Source organism: Boleophthalmus pectinirostris, unplaced genomic scaffold (assembly GCF_026225935.1).
Source record: "Boleophthalmus pectinirostris isolate CB_2022bp ecotype Guang Dong unplaced genomic scaffold, ASM2622593v1 HiC_scaffold_7, whole genome shotgun sequence".
Classification (NCBI taxonomy): domain Eukaryota; kingdom Metazoa; phylum Chordata; class Actinopteri; order Gobiiformes; family Gobiidae; genus Boleophthalmus; species Boleophthalmus pectinirostris.
The window spans coordinates 4,240,519-4,258,704 of NW_026571473.1; the positions used below are offsets into that span (position 1 = coordinate 4,240,519).

The 18,186-nt window shown below is 39.0% G+C and overlaps 1 protein-coding gene across 1 annotated transcript; it reads right to left on the reverse strand.

The window, feature by feature from the left end:
• Nucleotides 1-111: 111 nt before the first annotated feature.
• On the reverse strand, nucleotides 112-17,563 carry LOC129411995 (E3 ubiquitin-protein ligase RNF14-like). Its single transcript, XM_055164431.1, has 9 exons — nucleotides 16,840-17,563; nucleotides 16,267-16,389; nucleotides 15,612-15,959; nucleotides 12,883-13,013; nucleotides 10,004-10,687; nucleotides 7,955-8,033; nucleotides 7,149-7,355; nucleotides 3,667-3,839; nucleotides 112-1,776 (listed from the first exon to the last, which is right to left on the reverse strand). The coding sequence occupies exons 3-9, from the start codon at nucleotides 15,763-15,765 to the stop codon at nucleotides 1,612-1,614; spliced, it is 1,593 nt and encodes a 530-aa protein (XP_055020406.1). The 5' UTR covers nucleotides 15,766-15,959; nucleotides 16,267-16,389; nucleotides 16,840-17,563; the 3' UTR covers nucleotides 112-1,611.
• Between the last annotated feature and the right edge of the window lie 623 nt (nucleotides 17,564-18,186).

Genomic DNA, 18,186 nt, shown 5'->3' on the forward strand with positions numbered 1-18,186 from the left:
GAGGTCTTCAATCAGCAGCAACTCACAGAAAACAAAGACACAGCGCCACACAGTGGCCGGAGGTGCATTTTGGCTGCTACAGTCATACTGTGAAACATTCCATGGCATACCTAAGATGTTTGTAGGTTTTATTTATTTATGACACAAGAAACAAAACATTAAATGCAGTGGGGGCCTAGCATGAGTCTAGCAGTAATATAGGGTGACCAGAAAATTCAAAACTGGGACACACCAGGTTGGGGTGTTGTATAAATAAAATTGTAAAAATAGAGCATAACGTTGTCCATTCTTGACTCACTCGTGGCTCAGTATAGACTTTTGTTGGTGCAAGTCAAGTCCCAAGTCAAATACAGGCAAGTCCAAGTTGAGTCTCGAGTCACTGGCTCATAAGTCCAAGTCAAGTTCAAGTCGTCTGCTTTGAGCTTCAAGTCATTTCAATCTTCAGATTTTTAAGCTAAATTGTACTTAAAAGTTCATGGTGTATTTATATATGAGTATTTATAGAAGAACTGTATAAATGGAATTTTTTCCTTTTTAAAAGTCTTTCAAGATCTGAGTGTGAATCATTAGGGTCAGAACAGCAAGAATTCAGATTTAAAAGTGCTAAATAACAATTATTTTGTCAGGTAGTCTGCACTGAAATGGAAGGATCATGTTCTATGTAATTCTATGTAGTACTGTATATTACTATATTGTACTGTATTGTACTGTATATTATTGTTTTGTAGGCCTGTACTGTAAGATAATACAGATATTATCGTATAGTACTTTATGTTACGGCATTGTACTGTATATTACTGTATTGTACTGTATGTTACTGCACTGTACTGAGTATTACTGTGTTGTACTGTGTATTACTGCATTGTACTGTATATTACTCTATTGTACTGTATGTTACTGCAGTGTACTATGTTTTACTGTATTGTATATGACTGTGTTGTACTGTATATTACTGTATTGTACTGTATATTAATATTGAATTATTATAATCTAATATTCCTGTAAAATTCAGCACCGCATTTATCAAATGTAAAGAGAAAAGTATTTTCTAAAAACATATATTTTTAGGAGAAACATCAAGTCTTGTCAAGTCACAGGCTTCAAGTCCAAAATCCCACGTCAATGACCTTCAAGACGAGTCCCAAGTCTTAGTCCATTTTATCAAGTCAAGTCTCAAGTCCTAAAAATAGTGACTCAAGTTTGACTCGAGTCCAAGTCACGTCTTGCAAGTCCCCACCTCTGAGTAGTAGTAAAAGTAGGAATATTTATTGAACTTGTGGGGACTGTAATTAAAATATCCGGTAACTGTTGGGAGAAAATAAGTATTTTAGTTTATAAAATATGCTATACAAATAAAATGAAATAAATAAAAATAAAATAAATTCATTTAGATTAGTAGGGGGCCCATGTGAGGCTTCTTGCTCAAGGCCCCCAAATTTCTGTTGACAGGCCTGTCTGAAACCATCACATTTATGAATCTGAAAACCACCAGTACACTTAAAGAATGTTTCTGTAGGCTAATTTTGGTATAAACTTAATTTAAACAAGAAAGTGCATTAGATATAATTGACAATGTCCAAGTAAATGAATGTATAATTGTGAAAGGTGGTGTTAAAGGGGGGTGGTGGGAGTGAGATAGGACACTGGTCTTGGGAGCCATGGGAATAAAGGGCAGGAGAATTTGAAGTGGTCAGAAGTGGGTGATTTGCTCAAACATCTCCAGCAAAACATACGGTGGCAACGGGTGCAGGTCATACGGTTACATCCTTCAATTTTCTGAAAATCATAAAAAAATATCTATATTATATCAAGTGAAGTGAATGTGTTTTGTTTGTCTATCTAATCTATCTATTCATCTCTCTTTATCTGTCTCTTATCTGCACTACTGGTCAAAAGTTTTAGAACACCCTCATTTTTCCTGTTATTTATTGCAATTCAAGTCGTGCAAGTCCAATGAAGAGCTTTAAAATGGTTAATGGTCACATTTTTCTACAGCGCTTTTCCACCTTCAAGGCACTCAAAGCGCTTTACAACAAAGAACCACTCACCCATTCACCCATTCACACACACATTCACACACCAGTGTACGCAAACACTGTGGGCAAGGTGGGTTAAGTGTCTTGCCCAAGGACACAACGACAGCATTCATCTGTGGGAGCTGAAATCACACCAGCCAACCTGTGGGTCAGTGGATCTGACCGCTCAACCTGTGATGTTTATATTGAGAGCTGGATTCGAACCGCCAACCTTTAGATCAGTGGGCGAATGCTCTACCAACTGAGCCCCAAGCTTAATCAGCCTTGAAAGCTGGTGCTACTATTTCCTACAGATGTTCCAACCTTTCTTGATCACTTCCATCCCCCTCTGTGTGCATAAAAGCAGTGTTAAAACACACTGTTGTACCAGACCCTCATGAGCATCAGGTCTACAGTATTGTACTGCACAAAGTAGTGTGTTGCTACAAAAATGGCAAGAAAAAGGTGATTAACAATGGAAGAGAGACAGACCATCATAACACTTAAAAATGTAAGTCTTTCGTACGGGAAAATGCAAAGAAAGTCAAGGTGTCAGTGAGTACAGTTTTCAAAAGGCACTATAGGGGAAACTCACAGGAAGCACTCTGGCAGACCCAAAGCCACAACTCAATCAGAGGACAAGTTTCTGGGAGTTAACTGCTTGCATGATAGGCAGCTCACAGGACAACAGTTTCAAACACAGCTTAAGAGTGGTCGAAGTAAGCAAGGTTCAGTTTCAACTGTGAAGAGAAGACTTCAAGCTGCAAGTTTGACAGGAAGAGTTGCAGCAAGAAAGCCACTGCCAAGACATCGAAATATGACAAAGAGACCCTCCTGGGCCACAAAACACCACCATTGGACTACTGAAGACTATTGAAGGTGTTATGGACTGACAAATCAAAATTTAAAATCTTTGGTTCATCACACAGGACCTTTGAGTAGGTGAGAGGATGGATCCACAGTGTGTGACATCGACTGTCAAACATGGAGGAGGAAGTGTGATGGTCTGGGGCTGTTTTACTGGATCTAGGGTCTGTGACTTGTACAGAGTTAGTGGCACACTGAACCAAAACAGCAACCACATGCAGTACCCTCTGGTATATGCCTGGTGGGACAGAGGTTCAGCTTACAGCAAGATATTGACCCAAAACACCTCAGGAAAAAAGAACAAAATGATAAAGCTTGACAACATGGAGTGTCCAGACTTAAACCCCATCGAGCTGGTTTGGGATGAACTGGACAGAAGAGTGAAGCAACTTACAAGTGCCACACATTTATGGAACTTCTGCAATAGACTTGGGAAGAACTTTTTGAAAAATATTTGACTTCTCTTGTAGAAAGAATGAGTCACAAGTGTGTTCAGCTGTTATATCTGCCAAAGGTGGACACTTTGATGAGTCAAATGTTCTTAGAATACATTTTCGTCTATAAACTGATTCCATGATTTCTTTTTCAACTCAAATTGCTTATTTGTTCTATGCTTTCATTTCAGAGTGCAATGACACAATAAACTGAATCATTTTCAATAAAAAAAACTGGGAAAAAAAATTCTAAATGTTCTAAAACTTTTGACCGGTATGTCTTTATCTGTTTTTCTATATATGGCTGAAGCAGTGGGGGCAGTTCTTGGTGCTGTGTGTGTGGTTCTGACCTGGATGTGGGAGAAGCAGTGGGGGCAGTTCTTGGTGTTTTCCCTGATCCAGTCTGAGCTCAGCCAGTTCTCCAGGAACCCCAGAAATGCCTGTTTGCCGAACCTCTGCTTCAGGAGCTGCCGCCTCGCTTTGTACCCAGTGGAGTAATCCTCCCACAGAGCCATCCTGCCCTCTGCACACAACACACACACAAAGTGCACTATGTATATTTTCTGATCTGTTATAATGTAGTTTCCTCATCAGAAACATACCAAGAGTTATGTTTTGTTTCACATATTTAACACACAAACCCTGCATATTTAGGATAGGTTCTTGTCTCAAAGAAGAGAACGCAGATACAGAGGAAGGACAAAAAAGGTAACCTTTGGCTACCTAAGAAATTATCCCAAGTTTGCAGTGAACATTTTGTATATGGAGCACCAACATAGCAAAATCCCATTTGTTAAGCGAGAGGTACAGAAGACAAACATGCCGAGCTTGCACTTTCTTGTTCTTGTGGTTTTACAGCAACATTACGTCTTGGTCGCTTTGCAGTGGAAGGTGTTTCTTGGCGAACAGCTGGTGCCTTTCACTTGGCGTTGACTTTTTAAATTCGTAATCAAGGTTGAGCGAGGGATCGGGATTTTGTTTTGTTGGCACTGCACATACAGTGAGGAAAATAAGTATTTGAACACCCTGCTAGTTGCAAGTTCTCCCACTTAGAAATCATGGAGGGGTCTGAAATTTTCGTCGGTGCATGTCCACTGTGAGAGACATAATCTGAAAAAAAAAATCCAGAAATCACAATGTATGATTTTTAAAAACTATTTATTTGTATGATACAGCTGCAAACAAGTATTGAACACCTGAGAAAATCAGTGTTAATATTTGGTACAGTAGCCTTTGTTTGCAATTACAGAGGTCAAACGTTTCCTGTAGTTTTTCACCAGGTGTGCACACACTGAATTCTAGCTGATAGACAGGTGTTCAAATACTTACTTGCAGCTGTATCATACAAATAAATAGTTAAGAATTCATACATTGTGATTTCTGGATTTTTCTTTTTACAGTCCCTGACAAAAGTCTTGTCACTTATCCATTTTGTAGATCACAAAAGCTTATAACCTGACTTTAAATTCATCGATTGGTTTTAGAAATGTCTCATATGAAAGCTAAAACCCTCCCAAATTATGCTCAATATACTAAAATAAATTTGCTTCACTGAAGAAAGATTGATCATTTAATGAACACAGAAAGGTCAGATTTTGGCAAGACAAAAGTCTTGTGGCCTTGTCATATGATGCACCCAATCCTAGATTACAGCCTCACCTGTGATCAGTTACTGATCAATCAATTAATGGGTGTGTATAAAAAGAACCCAGCACACCAGACCTTCACATCAACTGCAACTTGACCTCTGACAACATGCCTAAGATCCACCCTGAGACCAAAGCATTAATTATCAAGAGGCTGAAGACCAGATCCACTGCTGAGGTGGTGACACCTTCAATGTGTCTCAGTGTCAAGTACAAAGAATAAGAAAAAGATCTGAAATGACTGAAGATGTTTTTGACAAGCCCAGGTCCGGCAGACCCTGCAAGACAACTGCTTGGGAGGACCGTTTGTTGATTAGAAAATCCAAGGCCCCTTTTCCACTGCAGCAGACTCCACCAGGCCTGGTCACCTCAAGTCCCTGTGTCAACCACAACAGTTTGTAGAATTCTGTCTTGAAATGACCTCCATGGTCGAATCAGTGCACAGAAACCAGCACTAAACAAAAGGCAATTAAAAAACCGTGTGGCATTTGCCAAGGTCCACAGCCTGCTAAAAGGATGGACACTGGAAAAGTGGCAGAAGGTGGATTTCTCAGATGAATCCTTGGTTGAATTACATCACAGCCGACACAAATATTGCAGGAGACCTACTGGAGCCCTCATGGATCCAACATTCACCCAGAAAACAGTCAAGTTTGGTGGCAGAAAAATCATGGTCTGGGGTTATATCCAGTATGGGGATGTACGAGACATTTGCAGGGTGGAAGGCAAATATCAATAGCCTAAAATATCAAGAAGTATTAGCTCCTCTTACATTCCCAACCATAAAAGGGGTCAAATTTTGCAGCAGGATGGTGCTCCATCACATACTTCTATCTCTACATCAAAGTTTCTCAAGGCGAAGAAGATGAAGGTGGTCCAGGACTGGCCAGCCCAGTCACCAGACATGAACATCATGGAGCAGGTCTGGGGTAGAATGAAAGAGGAAGCATGGAAGGCAAAACCAAAGAATCTTGAGGAACTCCGGGAATGTAAAAAACTTGTAAAACTGCTTTCTTTGCTATTCCTGATGACTTCATCAACAAATTGTATGAATCATTGTCGAACCGCATGGATGCGTCCTTCAAGCTCATGGAAGTCATACAAGATATTAAATCTGGATCTCACAGCACCACTACTTCATTCACTGACGTTATGCAACATATTTTTGTATTTGAAGTAAATTATTTGTTCAATTTTCTGTAGGCGACAAAACTTTTGTCTTGCCAAAATCTGACCTTTCTGTGTTCATTAAATGATCAATCTTTCTTCAGTGAAGCAAATTTATTTTAGTTTATTGAGCATAATTTGGGAGGGTTTTAGCTTCATATGAGACATTTCTAAAACCAATCGATTAATTTAAAGTCAGGTTATAAGCTTTTGTTTCTACAAAATGGATAAGCGACAAGACTTTTGTCAGGGACTGTAGATTATGTCTCTCACAGTGGACATGCACGTATGATGAAAATTTCAGACCCCTCCATGATTGGGTAGAACAAGTGGGAGAACTTGCAAAAAAGCAGGGTGTTCAAATACTTCTTTTCCTCACTGTACATGTTCTCTGCAAACTCTGGATGATTTCTTAGGCAGCCAAAGGTTTCCTTTTTTGTCTTTCCAGTGTATCAGTCCTGGCCATCGCTTTCGCTTTTCACTATTTTTCAATTCCGTTGGGAAGGGAAACAGTTTGAACGGAGGTTTGCAGTCACACACATCTGATTCCCTTTTGCATTTATGGAGTTCACAAACTTTCAAAGCCCATTTCTCCAGCTGTTTTCCGCTGTTAGGACATCCAACAACCACACGATTATGATGTCTGATTACGATATGATTCAAAAGCCTTGAAAAGATCGGCTTTGACAATAGACGCATCCCACTGGGAAATCAAACATGGTGGTTTGATGCTCACTTTTTCGGTCGGCCCTTCCCAGTATGCATTGCACAATGACCTGAAGTCTGAAATTCGGGATGTGTGTATAATAAAAAGTTGCTCAAACATGTGTAAATAAAACAAAAACACAACTCCAGGTCTGATTTTGAGAAGGAAACAACATTCGAAACATGGTTTAAAGCTCACAAGAGTTCATTCTGCATAATATTGTATCTTTTAAAATACACTACAATTTAGATTTGAAATGAATTTTAAATGTATATACATGTTTACTTTGTGTGTACGAAAGAGCAGAAGTCACCTTTTGTCTTTGGGATCTGCGCATAGTCGTCGTGGGGCCTCTGTTGCCTCTCGTCTTCGGGGGTGGGGGTGTAGCAGGGCTCAGAGCCGTGGTAGGTTTTGTTACAGAGGACACAGAAGGCGAAGCTGCAGACGGAGCACTGGGCCATGGAGTTGGAGTCTGAGAGGACAGGAGAGGCACAGGAGGGCCGGGGGCAGTACACCACATCTGACACAAACACACACACAGCAGAAGAGAGTCAAGAGGAGGGAGGTACAAAGGAACAAGGATAATAATTGATTTTAAGATTTCATTGTTTGTTTTTAAAGCTTTGAATGGACTGGCCCTGTGTCAACATCTCAGACCTCATTCAAATTTACTCCACTGCGCGCTCTGAGGTCTGAGGGCCAGCTCCACCTCGTGGGGCCTAAAACGAGACTTAAAATCAGGGGAGACAGGACCTTCTCTGTGTTCAGCCCCAAACCCTGGAACACTCTGCCCTCCCCATGTCCCAACAGCCCCCACAGTGGAGAGTTTTAAGTCTTGTCTTAAGACCCACTTTTATTCTCTGGCTTTTATTTATTTGACTTATTTACTGCTATTTTATGATTTTTTATGGTTTTGCTTTTATTTGACAGGTTTTATTGTTTGAGGACTAGTACAACCACATTTTAGCAATTTACATTTTGGTTGTCTTCATTTTATGATCTCTGTGCAGCACTTTGGTTTTATTTGTAAAATGTGCTATAAAAATAAAGTGGATTTGGATTTGGATATCGAAATGATTTTTTTTTTAGATATATGCAAAATTTTGAGAGTATTTTTACCAGGCATAGATTCGAGAGTGGACTGAAGCAGGAGGCGGTCGTAGCGGCTGAACAGCTCTTCACCGACAAGACTTCTCACCTAAAAAAATGAAAATAAATTAGAGACGACAGTGGCGCATTGGTGGAGCAGTGGTTCCCCAACATCAAGGCCTGTGGATGGACCTTCTGAGAGGCTTTGACTGTAAAGAGCATTACAAATATAAGGAGTTATTACAATTTATTATGATTAAAGGTGCACTGTAAACCTTTCTGGTGGAGGGTCTGTCATCTGCTTGTCTCTGTGGAGATATTTTTGCTTTGTCTAGAATGTTTATGCCTTCGCAGCTTTGACCCAAACAGCATGGTGGGCGAGTCTGTTGTATCCAGCGCCACGTGGCTGCAGGATCCGGATGGCTGCTTGCCTACGTTAGGTCAACTCAAATTCCCTACCCTCCCTGGTTGCAAGTCTAGTCATCTGTACTGTGTTTTGACTATGTGCTGATGTCGTGGAGGTGCTTTTTTTTTTCTTATTGGTTCTGTACTATTCCTCCGTAAAAGGGCATAGTATGAAACCACAGCCAAATCACGTGACCATTCTGAGGAAGAGCGCAAGGAGCAGTCCAAACCATCAGGGATGAAAACAAACTCTTGTTCTGAAAAAAGACCAAATGAACCTCACTGGACTAAAAACTGAAAGGTTAAAATTTCAGGGTAAAATGTGTTTGTTTATAACACAAAAAGTGTTAATTTAACTATTTGAAAGTTAAATGGGGGTCGGAGTTGGGGTTACTTGCCAGAGTTGATATGGTTGAAGTTAAGTCAACTTCCCCTAGTGTTAAACAGGCAGACAGTCTGGAATTTTGGACATTGGCTCACTAGGTAATGAAGTCCAGAGTGTTGGAGACGTGTGGAGACACTTTTTAAAATATTCCATCCAGTCCTTGTATTTGCAGAGGTCACTGTTAGACTAGTGCATGTCAATGGCCATAGTTCTCTGTTTCTGCCACTCCTCTACCCACTCCACAAAACACCCCAAACAAATCTATTATTACACCAGACTGTCCATGTAAATGTCTGTGTTGATAGAATAATGTTTGAAATAAAACTAACCTTGAATCGCATGAATTGTTGCATGTTGAGGAACTATTTTCTCAGCAGCAGTGGTATTTTACTTTGCCAGTAAGATAGGTGCTTGGTGATATCAGTCCGCCGCTGCCAAGCTTTCTATCAGGAAGTACAACTCACTGCTGCTGCTCAGACAGAAATCCTTCAAATACAAGGTTGGTTTTACTTCTAAAATTATTCTATCAACACAGACATTCACATGGACAGTCGAGTGTTTTGTGCAGTGGGTAAAACTGTTTTTAGTGGCAGGAGAACTATGACCATTGACATGCACTAGTCTAGCACCAGCAGCCTCTGCAAATACAAGGACTGGATGGAATATTTCAAAAAGTGTCTCCACACGTCTCCAACACTCTGGCTCACTAGGAAATGAGGTCGTATGTCCAAAATTCTGGACTGTCCCTTTAATCCATAAATTTTCCCTTAGTGTTAATTTGGCTCCTCCCACCCACCACTTCAAACTCCTGTGAAAAAAAAAAAAAAAAGTTTGAACCAGTTTTGTTCAAAATTTCATCTTAAATTAGCTAAAATAAAGTATAAAAATAAAACACCTCTGTGTGTTGTTTAGCTAACTTAGTATAACCCTATAAAGTGTTATCTGTTTACTCTCAAAATATTAATATAACTCTTGATTTCGGGGTTAAACAGGAACTTTGGGCCAGTCTTACTAAGTTAACATTTCCTAAAATGTTAAATTAACTCTAGAACAGACTGGACTCATACAAACCCTGAGAAAATAATAAAATTGATTCTGTGAGAGTCAGTTTTACATTCTAGACAAAGCAGTAACATCTCCATGGAGACAAGCATGCATCAAAACTGAAAATTTCCCATAAGCATGACAGAATTTGACATTTCTTGAACATTGTGGTATCAAAATTAGTATTTTGACTTTTCGTTAGTTTGAAATGGAGTTTAAAATGTGAGTATGGTGACAGCACTAACCTGTGCCGGTGTGGGGGTAGCTTTGCAGTCGGTCTGCGCACACGTCACATCTGTCACTTTTCCATTTTGGATTTGAAATTTACAAAAGTCTGCGAGACAACGACGACAAAAAACATGGCCACATTCGATGATCTGAACGCACTCCGAGCCGAGCCAACTCTCAAAGCAGACTCCGCATTCAAACTGCTCTTTGAAAAACGCCTTCTCTTTCTGAGCAGCATCATGGATCAACAGCTGGGACATGAGCTTTTGTCCCGGAGTAAGAGAAAGAGGAATTTGTGCCTCCAATCTGGCAACCTCTGAGCCTCCTCCATCCCAGTTTGCAGCAGATTCCTCCAAAGTCAAATCTTTTTCATCAGATTTGTCCAAGTTTGTACTGGATTCATCTGAGGGTATTTCCAACATATCAGTGATCTGAGCTTCCAATCTGGCAACCTCTGGAACTCTTCCATCAAAGTTTATAGCAGATGCAGTTTTTAATTTGTTTTCTTCCAAACTCAAGTCTTTATCATCAGATTTACCCAAGTTAGATCCATTTACTCCATCTGAATCTATCTCCAGTATGTCAGTGATTCCGAGAAAGCCTAAAGTCTCATATTTGAGGAACTGGGCCCAGGAGAAAAGCACAACAGCGCCCCCTGTGGTCTGGTACAGGTCAGTGAGATGAGCAGTGAGTGAGGACAGCTGAGGAAACAAAAGAGAACATAAAAAAAATAAAAAAGAATAAATGCACGAGTATAGTTTTTATATGATACAATGAGGTGAAAAATGTATTTATTTTTATTTACCATTTGTGCCCGTCTGACTTTAATACAGTTTAAAGTTTTGTTTTTGAATAATGACATCTAAACAAGACTAACCCAGATCTTTCCCTCTGTTGTGGATGTTTGTGACAGGTGTGGGGTGTGTGACCTTGTAATCTCACACATGTGTTTTTTCTTTGCCCAGCCTTGACGACCTTTGGCAGATTTACTTTAATACGTTGTCCAAGGTGTTGTCAAAAACAATGTTTCTTTGTATGTAGCTATCTTTGGTCTTCCAGAAGACTTCTCTTGCTCTTCACCTTTACAGCTGCAGGTTTTGGTGTTTACTTCTCTTGTCGCAAGACGCCATCTCCTCTTACAATGGAAACCAACAAAAGCCCCATCCAGCACTCGATGGATTAATGAAGTAATGTATGAAGTTATGTCCTTTTTGAAAGTAGAGAAGATTAGATAATCCAAGAAAGGAAACATAAAAGACTTTTAGAAAGTTATTGTTTATTGACTTTTTTTTAAAAACAGTCTAAACCAACCACCCACCCCCTTTTTAAAAAAAATAAATTTAATTATTTTTAACTCATTTTAAATTATTTTAATGTATTTAAATTTAATGTATTTAATTAGAATTCATTTTAATATTTAATTAATATTATTTTAATGTATTTATTATTTGTTTATTTTTATTTTTTATTCATATTAGTAGTAGTATATTTTTTTTATCATTCTATTATTATATTGTATGACGCTACTCCTGTTTTTTGAGTGATTTGTTTTTGTTAGTTAACTTTATAAGTTATGTTTTATCTGCATAAAAATGAAAAACAGAGTGTGTACGTGTTGTTTGAATGACATATCTATATCTGTTTGCACATGAATAAAAACATATGAAACCTAAATGTACTGTGTTGTATGGATTTCCAAAAACAGCTGCTCAGGCTGGTGAACATCTGAGTCCGGCCTCACAGCACGTCTCAGAATGACTTAGAGCAGGGGTGTCAAACATACGGCCCTCCACTGATTTTCTACTAAAATATTTTAATTATATTTTAAAACCTGAAGACAGAATTTGCTATTTTTCGCCCTCCATTCACAGTCAAAACCTCTGATGTGCCCGCAGACATGCAACAAAAAATAATAGATTTACAGTTACTACCTTTGTGAGCAGGTTTTCTCAGTAATGAACATTAATAAAACAAAGCTGCGCTCAAAGCTGAACACTGAACACACAACACACAACACACAACAGACAAACACCTGAATGACATTGTGAAGACAGCAGCTCCTCAGGACATGGTGCCTGATGTTGATGCACTTGTGGAGGCTAAAAGATGCCAAGTTTCAGGAGCAAAAAGAAAGCATGACTAAATTCTATGAAATGCATACAAGTTCATGTTAAAACATTGTGCTGAAATTGCATTTTTCTTAAATTTTCAGGTTGTTCATGATATTATAATATTTTGTAAAAGAAAGAGTTCATCAATTGAAAAACATTTCTGTAATAGATTTGCATTTCTCTGCACAAATATTTGAACTTATTTTTATTTTTGGGGTTTATATGTCATGAGTTTTCTGATCCGGCCCCTTTGGGATCAAAGTTGGTTGGATTCGGCCCCCGGACCAAAATGAGTCTGACACCCCTGGCTTAGACGGTCACATTTGACTTAAAAAAAAAAAAAAAAGTTTCTCTTTGTTTTTCAGTGTGTACACAAACAAAAAACTGTGACTTTGAGGTGACTGTTGGCTGTTTGAATGTTCTCATTGTGAATAAAGTTTAAAACCTTGGCCTCATACTGAATGAAAATGTCAAAATTAACAGTCACACAAAATTCTTAGCGGAGAATATTAAAACTAGTCTCAATTACTTTCGTTTTATACGTAAATTTCTAACGCTCCAGACTTCAAAACTACTCATGAATGCAATGATCTTCGCGCATCGATCTTATTGTATCACCTTGTGGTCCCAGGCCTCCTCATCCACACTGAAACCTCTGTTCATTTTACAAACTGACCCTTAACGGCCTTGACAAAAAGCCCAGACACCAGCACCACTGCAACATTTTAAAGAAACAGAACTTAAACAGAGCATTACTCACTGGAATATTGTGGTAAGTTCTGTACCTGCTTTGGGGTGAGCCAGGAGCAGCTGAGCATGAAGGCAGGAGGAGAGCATGATGGGTAATCCTCAGGCAGGTCAAAGGTAAGGCACAGAGGCGGGAGAGAAGTGATTTCGTAATTGCTCAGTGTGTCATCTAAAAGATAAACAAAGATCTGATCATAAAAGTCTGATACATTTGGAAAATATGCAGAGAAGGACATTATAAAAGACAAACTAAGGTCACGTGTTTGGAAAGTGACGTCAGTATCACAGTTTAATGGTTCAGGCCTGTCACAGTAATAACTATAAATGATGTAGTGTTTATTAAATAAAAGATACACAATCCTTCACAACCTTTTGATACTTTCATGTTTCATACAATATTGTCATGAGGGGCGAGACTTTTTTTTTTGTCTTGTACTATTTGCCTTTTGCACTATTTACCATTTGCACTAGAGCCACATAAAAAAGTGCCTTTTGTTCTGCACTAAACTATCTGCTGCTTTTATTACTGCTCCTAATACTTGATCTGAAATCATAATAGCAGCTGTTCAATACCTTCAGTGAACATGTGAAACCACTGGAGGTGGCAAGAGGTGGAGATAGACTTCAGAAATGAAATCAGAGAGAAGCTTTCTGGATTCATAAATTAAGAGCATGTGAACATCCTGGTGTGAAGGAGGACTTTGTCTTGCTTTTTATAAATACTTTTTATAAATATATTTTTACAAATTACTTTTTTTTTCATTATTTGTATTTGTATTAAAAAGATACACACACACACACACACACAGACATCTCTGTGTGTGTGTGTGTATTTATTTGTACCGATTTCTTTTTTGCCTGTGCCATGTCTTGTGCTGTATGTCTTGCAGCTGTCCTGTTTACCTCTAATCAACATCTGTCCCTGCCGTTTGTTGCTGTGTATTTTAAAAGCCACGCTCATGCCTTACATTTTGAACTAAGCTCTGATGAAACATGTTGGCTTTGCCCCTTTAAATAAAGGCCTTTTAACTCTACTTTTCCTCCTGCAACATTTACTTCTTTGGAGCGCCTGGATTTCATTGTCAAATTTTTTTTTTTTTTTTTTTCCAAGAGCACCCTCTAGCGCCCCCTACCTGTTCTCGCTAATTGGAACACCTGTGAGGAACTTGAACTGCACTGTACACTAGTGTTTTTTATCTTTATTTATTTATGGTCACTGTAGTGGTTAGAGATGATGTTATTTGTTGTGTCTGTGCTCATAAATGTAGTCATTTCTTGTGCTTTAATATTTGTCTGGTCTTGTCTACAAATGTGACAGAGAAATGTAATTTTGATTTCTTTGTATGATCAGTACATGTGAAGAATTGATAATAAAGCAAACTATAAACTTTGAAAAACTTTGGGGCAGGAAAGCTACTTGGATATAAAAAATGTGCAGAATTGTCCTTTTGGTGTCTTCAGTGAAGGGACCAGTCTCAAATACAAAGTACAAAAAACTGAAGCACTCAAAAAGTACAAATGATTAAAAGTCTTTAATAGCACATGGCAGATAAAGTTAAAATCACAACAACGTGTTTAAACCCTTTGGCCTTCATCAGGGCGAACTGCAGATGGAGATCACAGTGCACATTTAAAGTTATAGGTGGAGGTCACATGTTCACAGTGGGTTGGTTCACAGTCCCCTGGTGCATGATGGGACATGTAGACTGAACAGACTTTAGTTACAAGCTATTTAAGTTCAAATATAATACAAGATATAAATAGTACAAATCCCAACAACCAGTACATAGAAAGATACATAGTATCATCTTGTACTTTTTGAGTGCCTCAGTATTTTTTCTACTTTATATATGAACTTTGAACTTTGATAAAGCAGTTTTAAAGCCTCCAGAGCATCAGCGTTGACTTGTTGCACATGAAAATAGAACATTTTACAGAAATCAACTGACTTTATGTCATATTTAAAATGCAAAACTTTTCCCAATTCTCCATTGACATGAATGAGATTCCTGTTTAACTGGAAGAACTCACTGCAAACAACAAAAACCTGCATTTTAACAATATTCATTTGAACTTCTTCTATCTGTAGTAAATATTATTGGTCTGAAGAATATTGTCATGTGAATCTCAGAATGATTAAAAATGTCCTTAAATTAGAAAGTCATGTGACTGAAATCCACAAACAGAGGCTTATTATTACAACACATTCATTATACTTATACCTGATACTGCAGACAGCACGAGTCATGTTTGTGCTTGTCTCCATGGAGATGTCATTACATCCTCGATATAATGTTCCAAAATATGGCATTAAACTTCTCTTTTTCCATGAAGACAAACCGTTAATGCCAATCAGGTCTGTTACAAGTCAGATCTGTGGCGAAGCGACTCCTCACACAGTAAAATAAGAATGTAGAAGAAAGCAGATTTTCACAAGCTCTTGTTCGACTTAAAAAAAAGAGAATGAATTCCAGACAAAGTAATGCGAGCAGAAAAAAGTTACATAGTGTCCCTTTAATGTCCTGATGTGTCAGCCAGTGACAGCTTCACCGTTACCATGACAACGGCAGTACGGCTGTCTGGGTACCACCTGACTTGGGACGTGCGCGTGCACCAGGAAGAGAGTTCAAAAGCGTCGTAACGTGGATGTGTAATTTATTTAAGTTACGCACAAAGATTGAACGCCGCAACATAAACATGACATACACTTTTTAGGCAAAACTAGTGCTTAAAAGATAACAATAGCTGAATTAGTTTATTCTTTTACCTTGTTTTAGTACGACAGTGAAGTGCGCCGGGAGCTCCACGCACACTCGGAACTCCCCGGAAGACTTCGACTCATTCCGGACAAACTCCTCCGGATCGAATATGCTGACAAGAGCGAGGATTTCATCTTGTTGTTCATCCAAATCTGAGCTCATAACGTGACAAAAACTTGCTTCAAATGGTTCAACTGTTCCGCATGAGCCTCACTTGTGCATAAAAAGCCGGCGTGAGTGTTTGTCCTGTGCGCTCAGGTTGTGGGGCAGTAGAGGCGCTCCTCCCGTGACGCGCGCGCTCCAGCTGACTCATGTTTGTGATGTAAGAGTCCAATAAAACCAGTAACAACCACAGACTGCAAAGAATCAGAATAAAAACACACACACAACTATAGTAACAACAATCTGCTAGAAATGAGAAAGACGTCCGTACACCATCACCACAACAGAGACTACTTCAAAATGAAAACTAACTTACTCACACACTAACCAAGTAACTAAGTAAGTAACTATAACTAAGTAACTATAACTAAGGAACCATGAGTAACTAACCAAATAAGTAATGAAATATCGAACTAACTAATTAAGTAACTAAGTAAGTAACCAACCACCAACTGACTAACCAACCAAGTCACTAACAATAAATAAGGAACTATAACTCACCCACTCACTCGGAGTCTGAAGTGTCAGTTTGTTTCTCTTCACATGGAGATGATACATCAGAGAAGTGATCAGCAGTGGGTGGAATAAAGTCCATTACAGGAGAGGGCTCACCTGTCCCAGCACCTGTGTGTTTACCAGACACAGGACAAATGGGGTTGGTGCAGTTACTTTGTGTGACAATGGCTGCTGTGAATGTGAGCGTTTAAATTTATGAGACTCCAATTTAGGCTTAGACCTTTTAGACTTTATCAAAGCAATTTCAGCCTTCATTTCTAAAATTTCCATCTCCATATCCAGATGTTCCTTTTTCCTTCTGATTATTGCCATTTGCTCTTCTATGGCATGTTTCTCTTTCAATAAAGGCAGTCTGACCAGAAGCACTGCCTTTTCAGCCTCAACTTGTAAACGAGCAGCAGCAATAGAAGAATTTAAACTTTTCATGACTAAATAACTGCTTTTTACAAAGTAAAATTAGTTCAGTGAAAGTTCAATAAAGCTGAACAAATCTTTCGTAAGCAAATTTTACTGTACACTGATTGAAGAAAATTACCCTCCTTTACTTCATTCCCTTACGTTAGTGTCCATCTCAATCAGCTGAAGTCCGTAGCATAGATCTGTGTCCAAACTTTCTACACGGTCAGTCTGTGCAGTGTCCTTCACCACAGCCACCTCTGCACATGCTCCCATCTCTGTCCTCGTCCAAACCAATGCCACTTTGCTGCCTTTCCTGTAGCAACCAAACGCAGCTCTCAGAGCCAGACTGCAGTGTGGTGAGTGGTGCCAGTCAATCCACTTCAGCTTGTTGTCTTCTGAGGAGTCTTTTGACTAATACAGGGGCAGCCACGAGGATGCAAATTTTAAAAAGGTATTTCTGACGCGTGTTTCCATAGAAATGAGCCCAAAACTCCAGTAAAAGCTCAAATATTCCTTTAGTTTAGCATGAGCTGTGAACACGGTCAAAAGACTGCTCCTCATCAATCTGCAACACCTGTATTGTCTAACTAGAGGTCTTCAATCGGCAGCAACTCACAGAAAACAAAGACACAGCGCCACACAGTGGCCGGAGGTGCATTTTGGCTGCTACAGTCATACTGTGAAACATTCCATGGCATACCTAAGATGTTTGTAGGTTTTATTTATTTATGACACAAGAAACAAAACATTAAATGCAGTGGGGGCCTAGCATGAGTCTAGCAGTAATATAGGGTGACCAAAAAATTCAAAACTGGGACACACCAGGTTGGGGTGTTGGTATAAATAAAATTGTAAAAATAGAGCATAACGTTGTCCATTCTTGACTCACTCGTGGCTCAGTATAGACTTTTGTTGGTGCATTTTTTCGTCTTATGCTCATTTCTAAGCACAGTTTTCTGCTAAACAAATAACAATATATTCCCCTCGTTACTGTTGGTGTGGATCAAACTGGTCAAAAACAGAGACCACTGGAACATTTCTTGTATAAAACTGGGACAAATCACTGGTTTTGGATAAATCTGCTGGGACAGGGGACACAGAGCTCAAAAGTGGGACTGTCCCGTGGAAATAGGAACACCTAGTCACCCTGCAGTAGTAGTAGTAGTAGTAGTAGTAGTAGTAATAATAGTAGTAGTAGTAGTTGTTGTTGTTGTTTTTGTTGTTGTTGTAGTAGTAGCAGAGGTGGAATCAAGTTGTTTTGCAAGTCTCAAGTAAATCTCAAGTCTTTGACCTCAAGTCCAAGTCAAGTCCCAAGTCAAATACAGGCAAGTCCAAGTTGAGTCTCGAGTCACTGGCTCATAAGTCCAAGTCAAGTCCAAGTCGTCTGCTTTAAGCTTCAAGTCATTTCAAGTCTTCAGATTTTTGCAATGTATATGACTTTTAAGCTAAATTGTACTTAAAAGTTCATGGTGTATTTATATATGAGTATTTATAGAAGAATTGTAT

Bases quoted from the DNA above. Each gene is read 5' to 3' on its own strand.
- LOC129411995 (XM_055164431.1), bottom strand. From the start codon at position 15,765: ATGAGCTCAGATTTGGATGAACAACAAGATGAAATCCTCGCTCTTGTC. The intron at 3,840-7,148 runs GTGACTTCTGCT...TGTTGTGTGCAG, and splicing joins GCAGATCCCAAAGACAAAAG to AGGGCAGGATGGCTCTGTGG. The intron at 1,777-3,666 runs GTCAGAACCACA...TATGATTTTCAG, and splicing joins ACTGCTTCTCCCACATCCAG to AAAATTGAAGGATGTAACCG.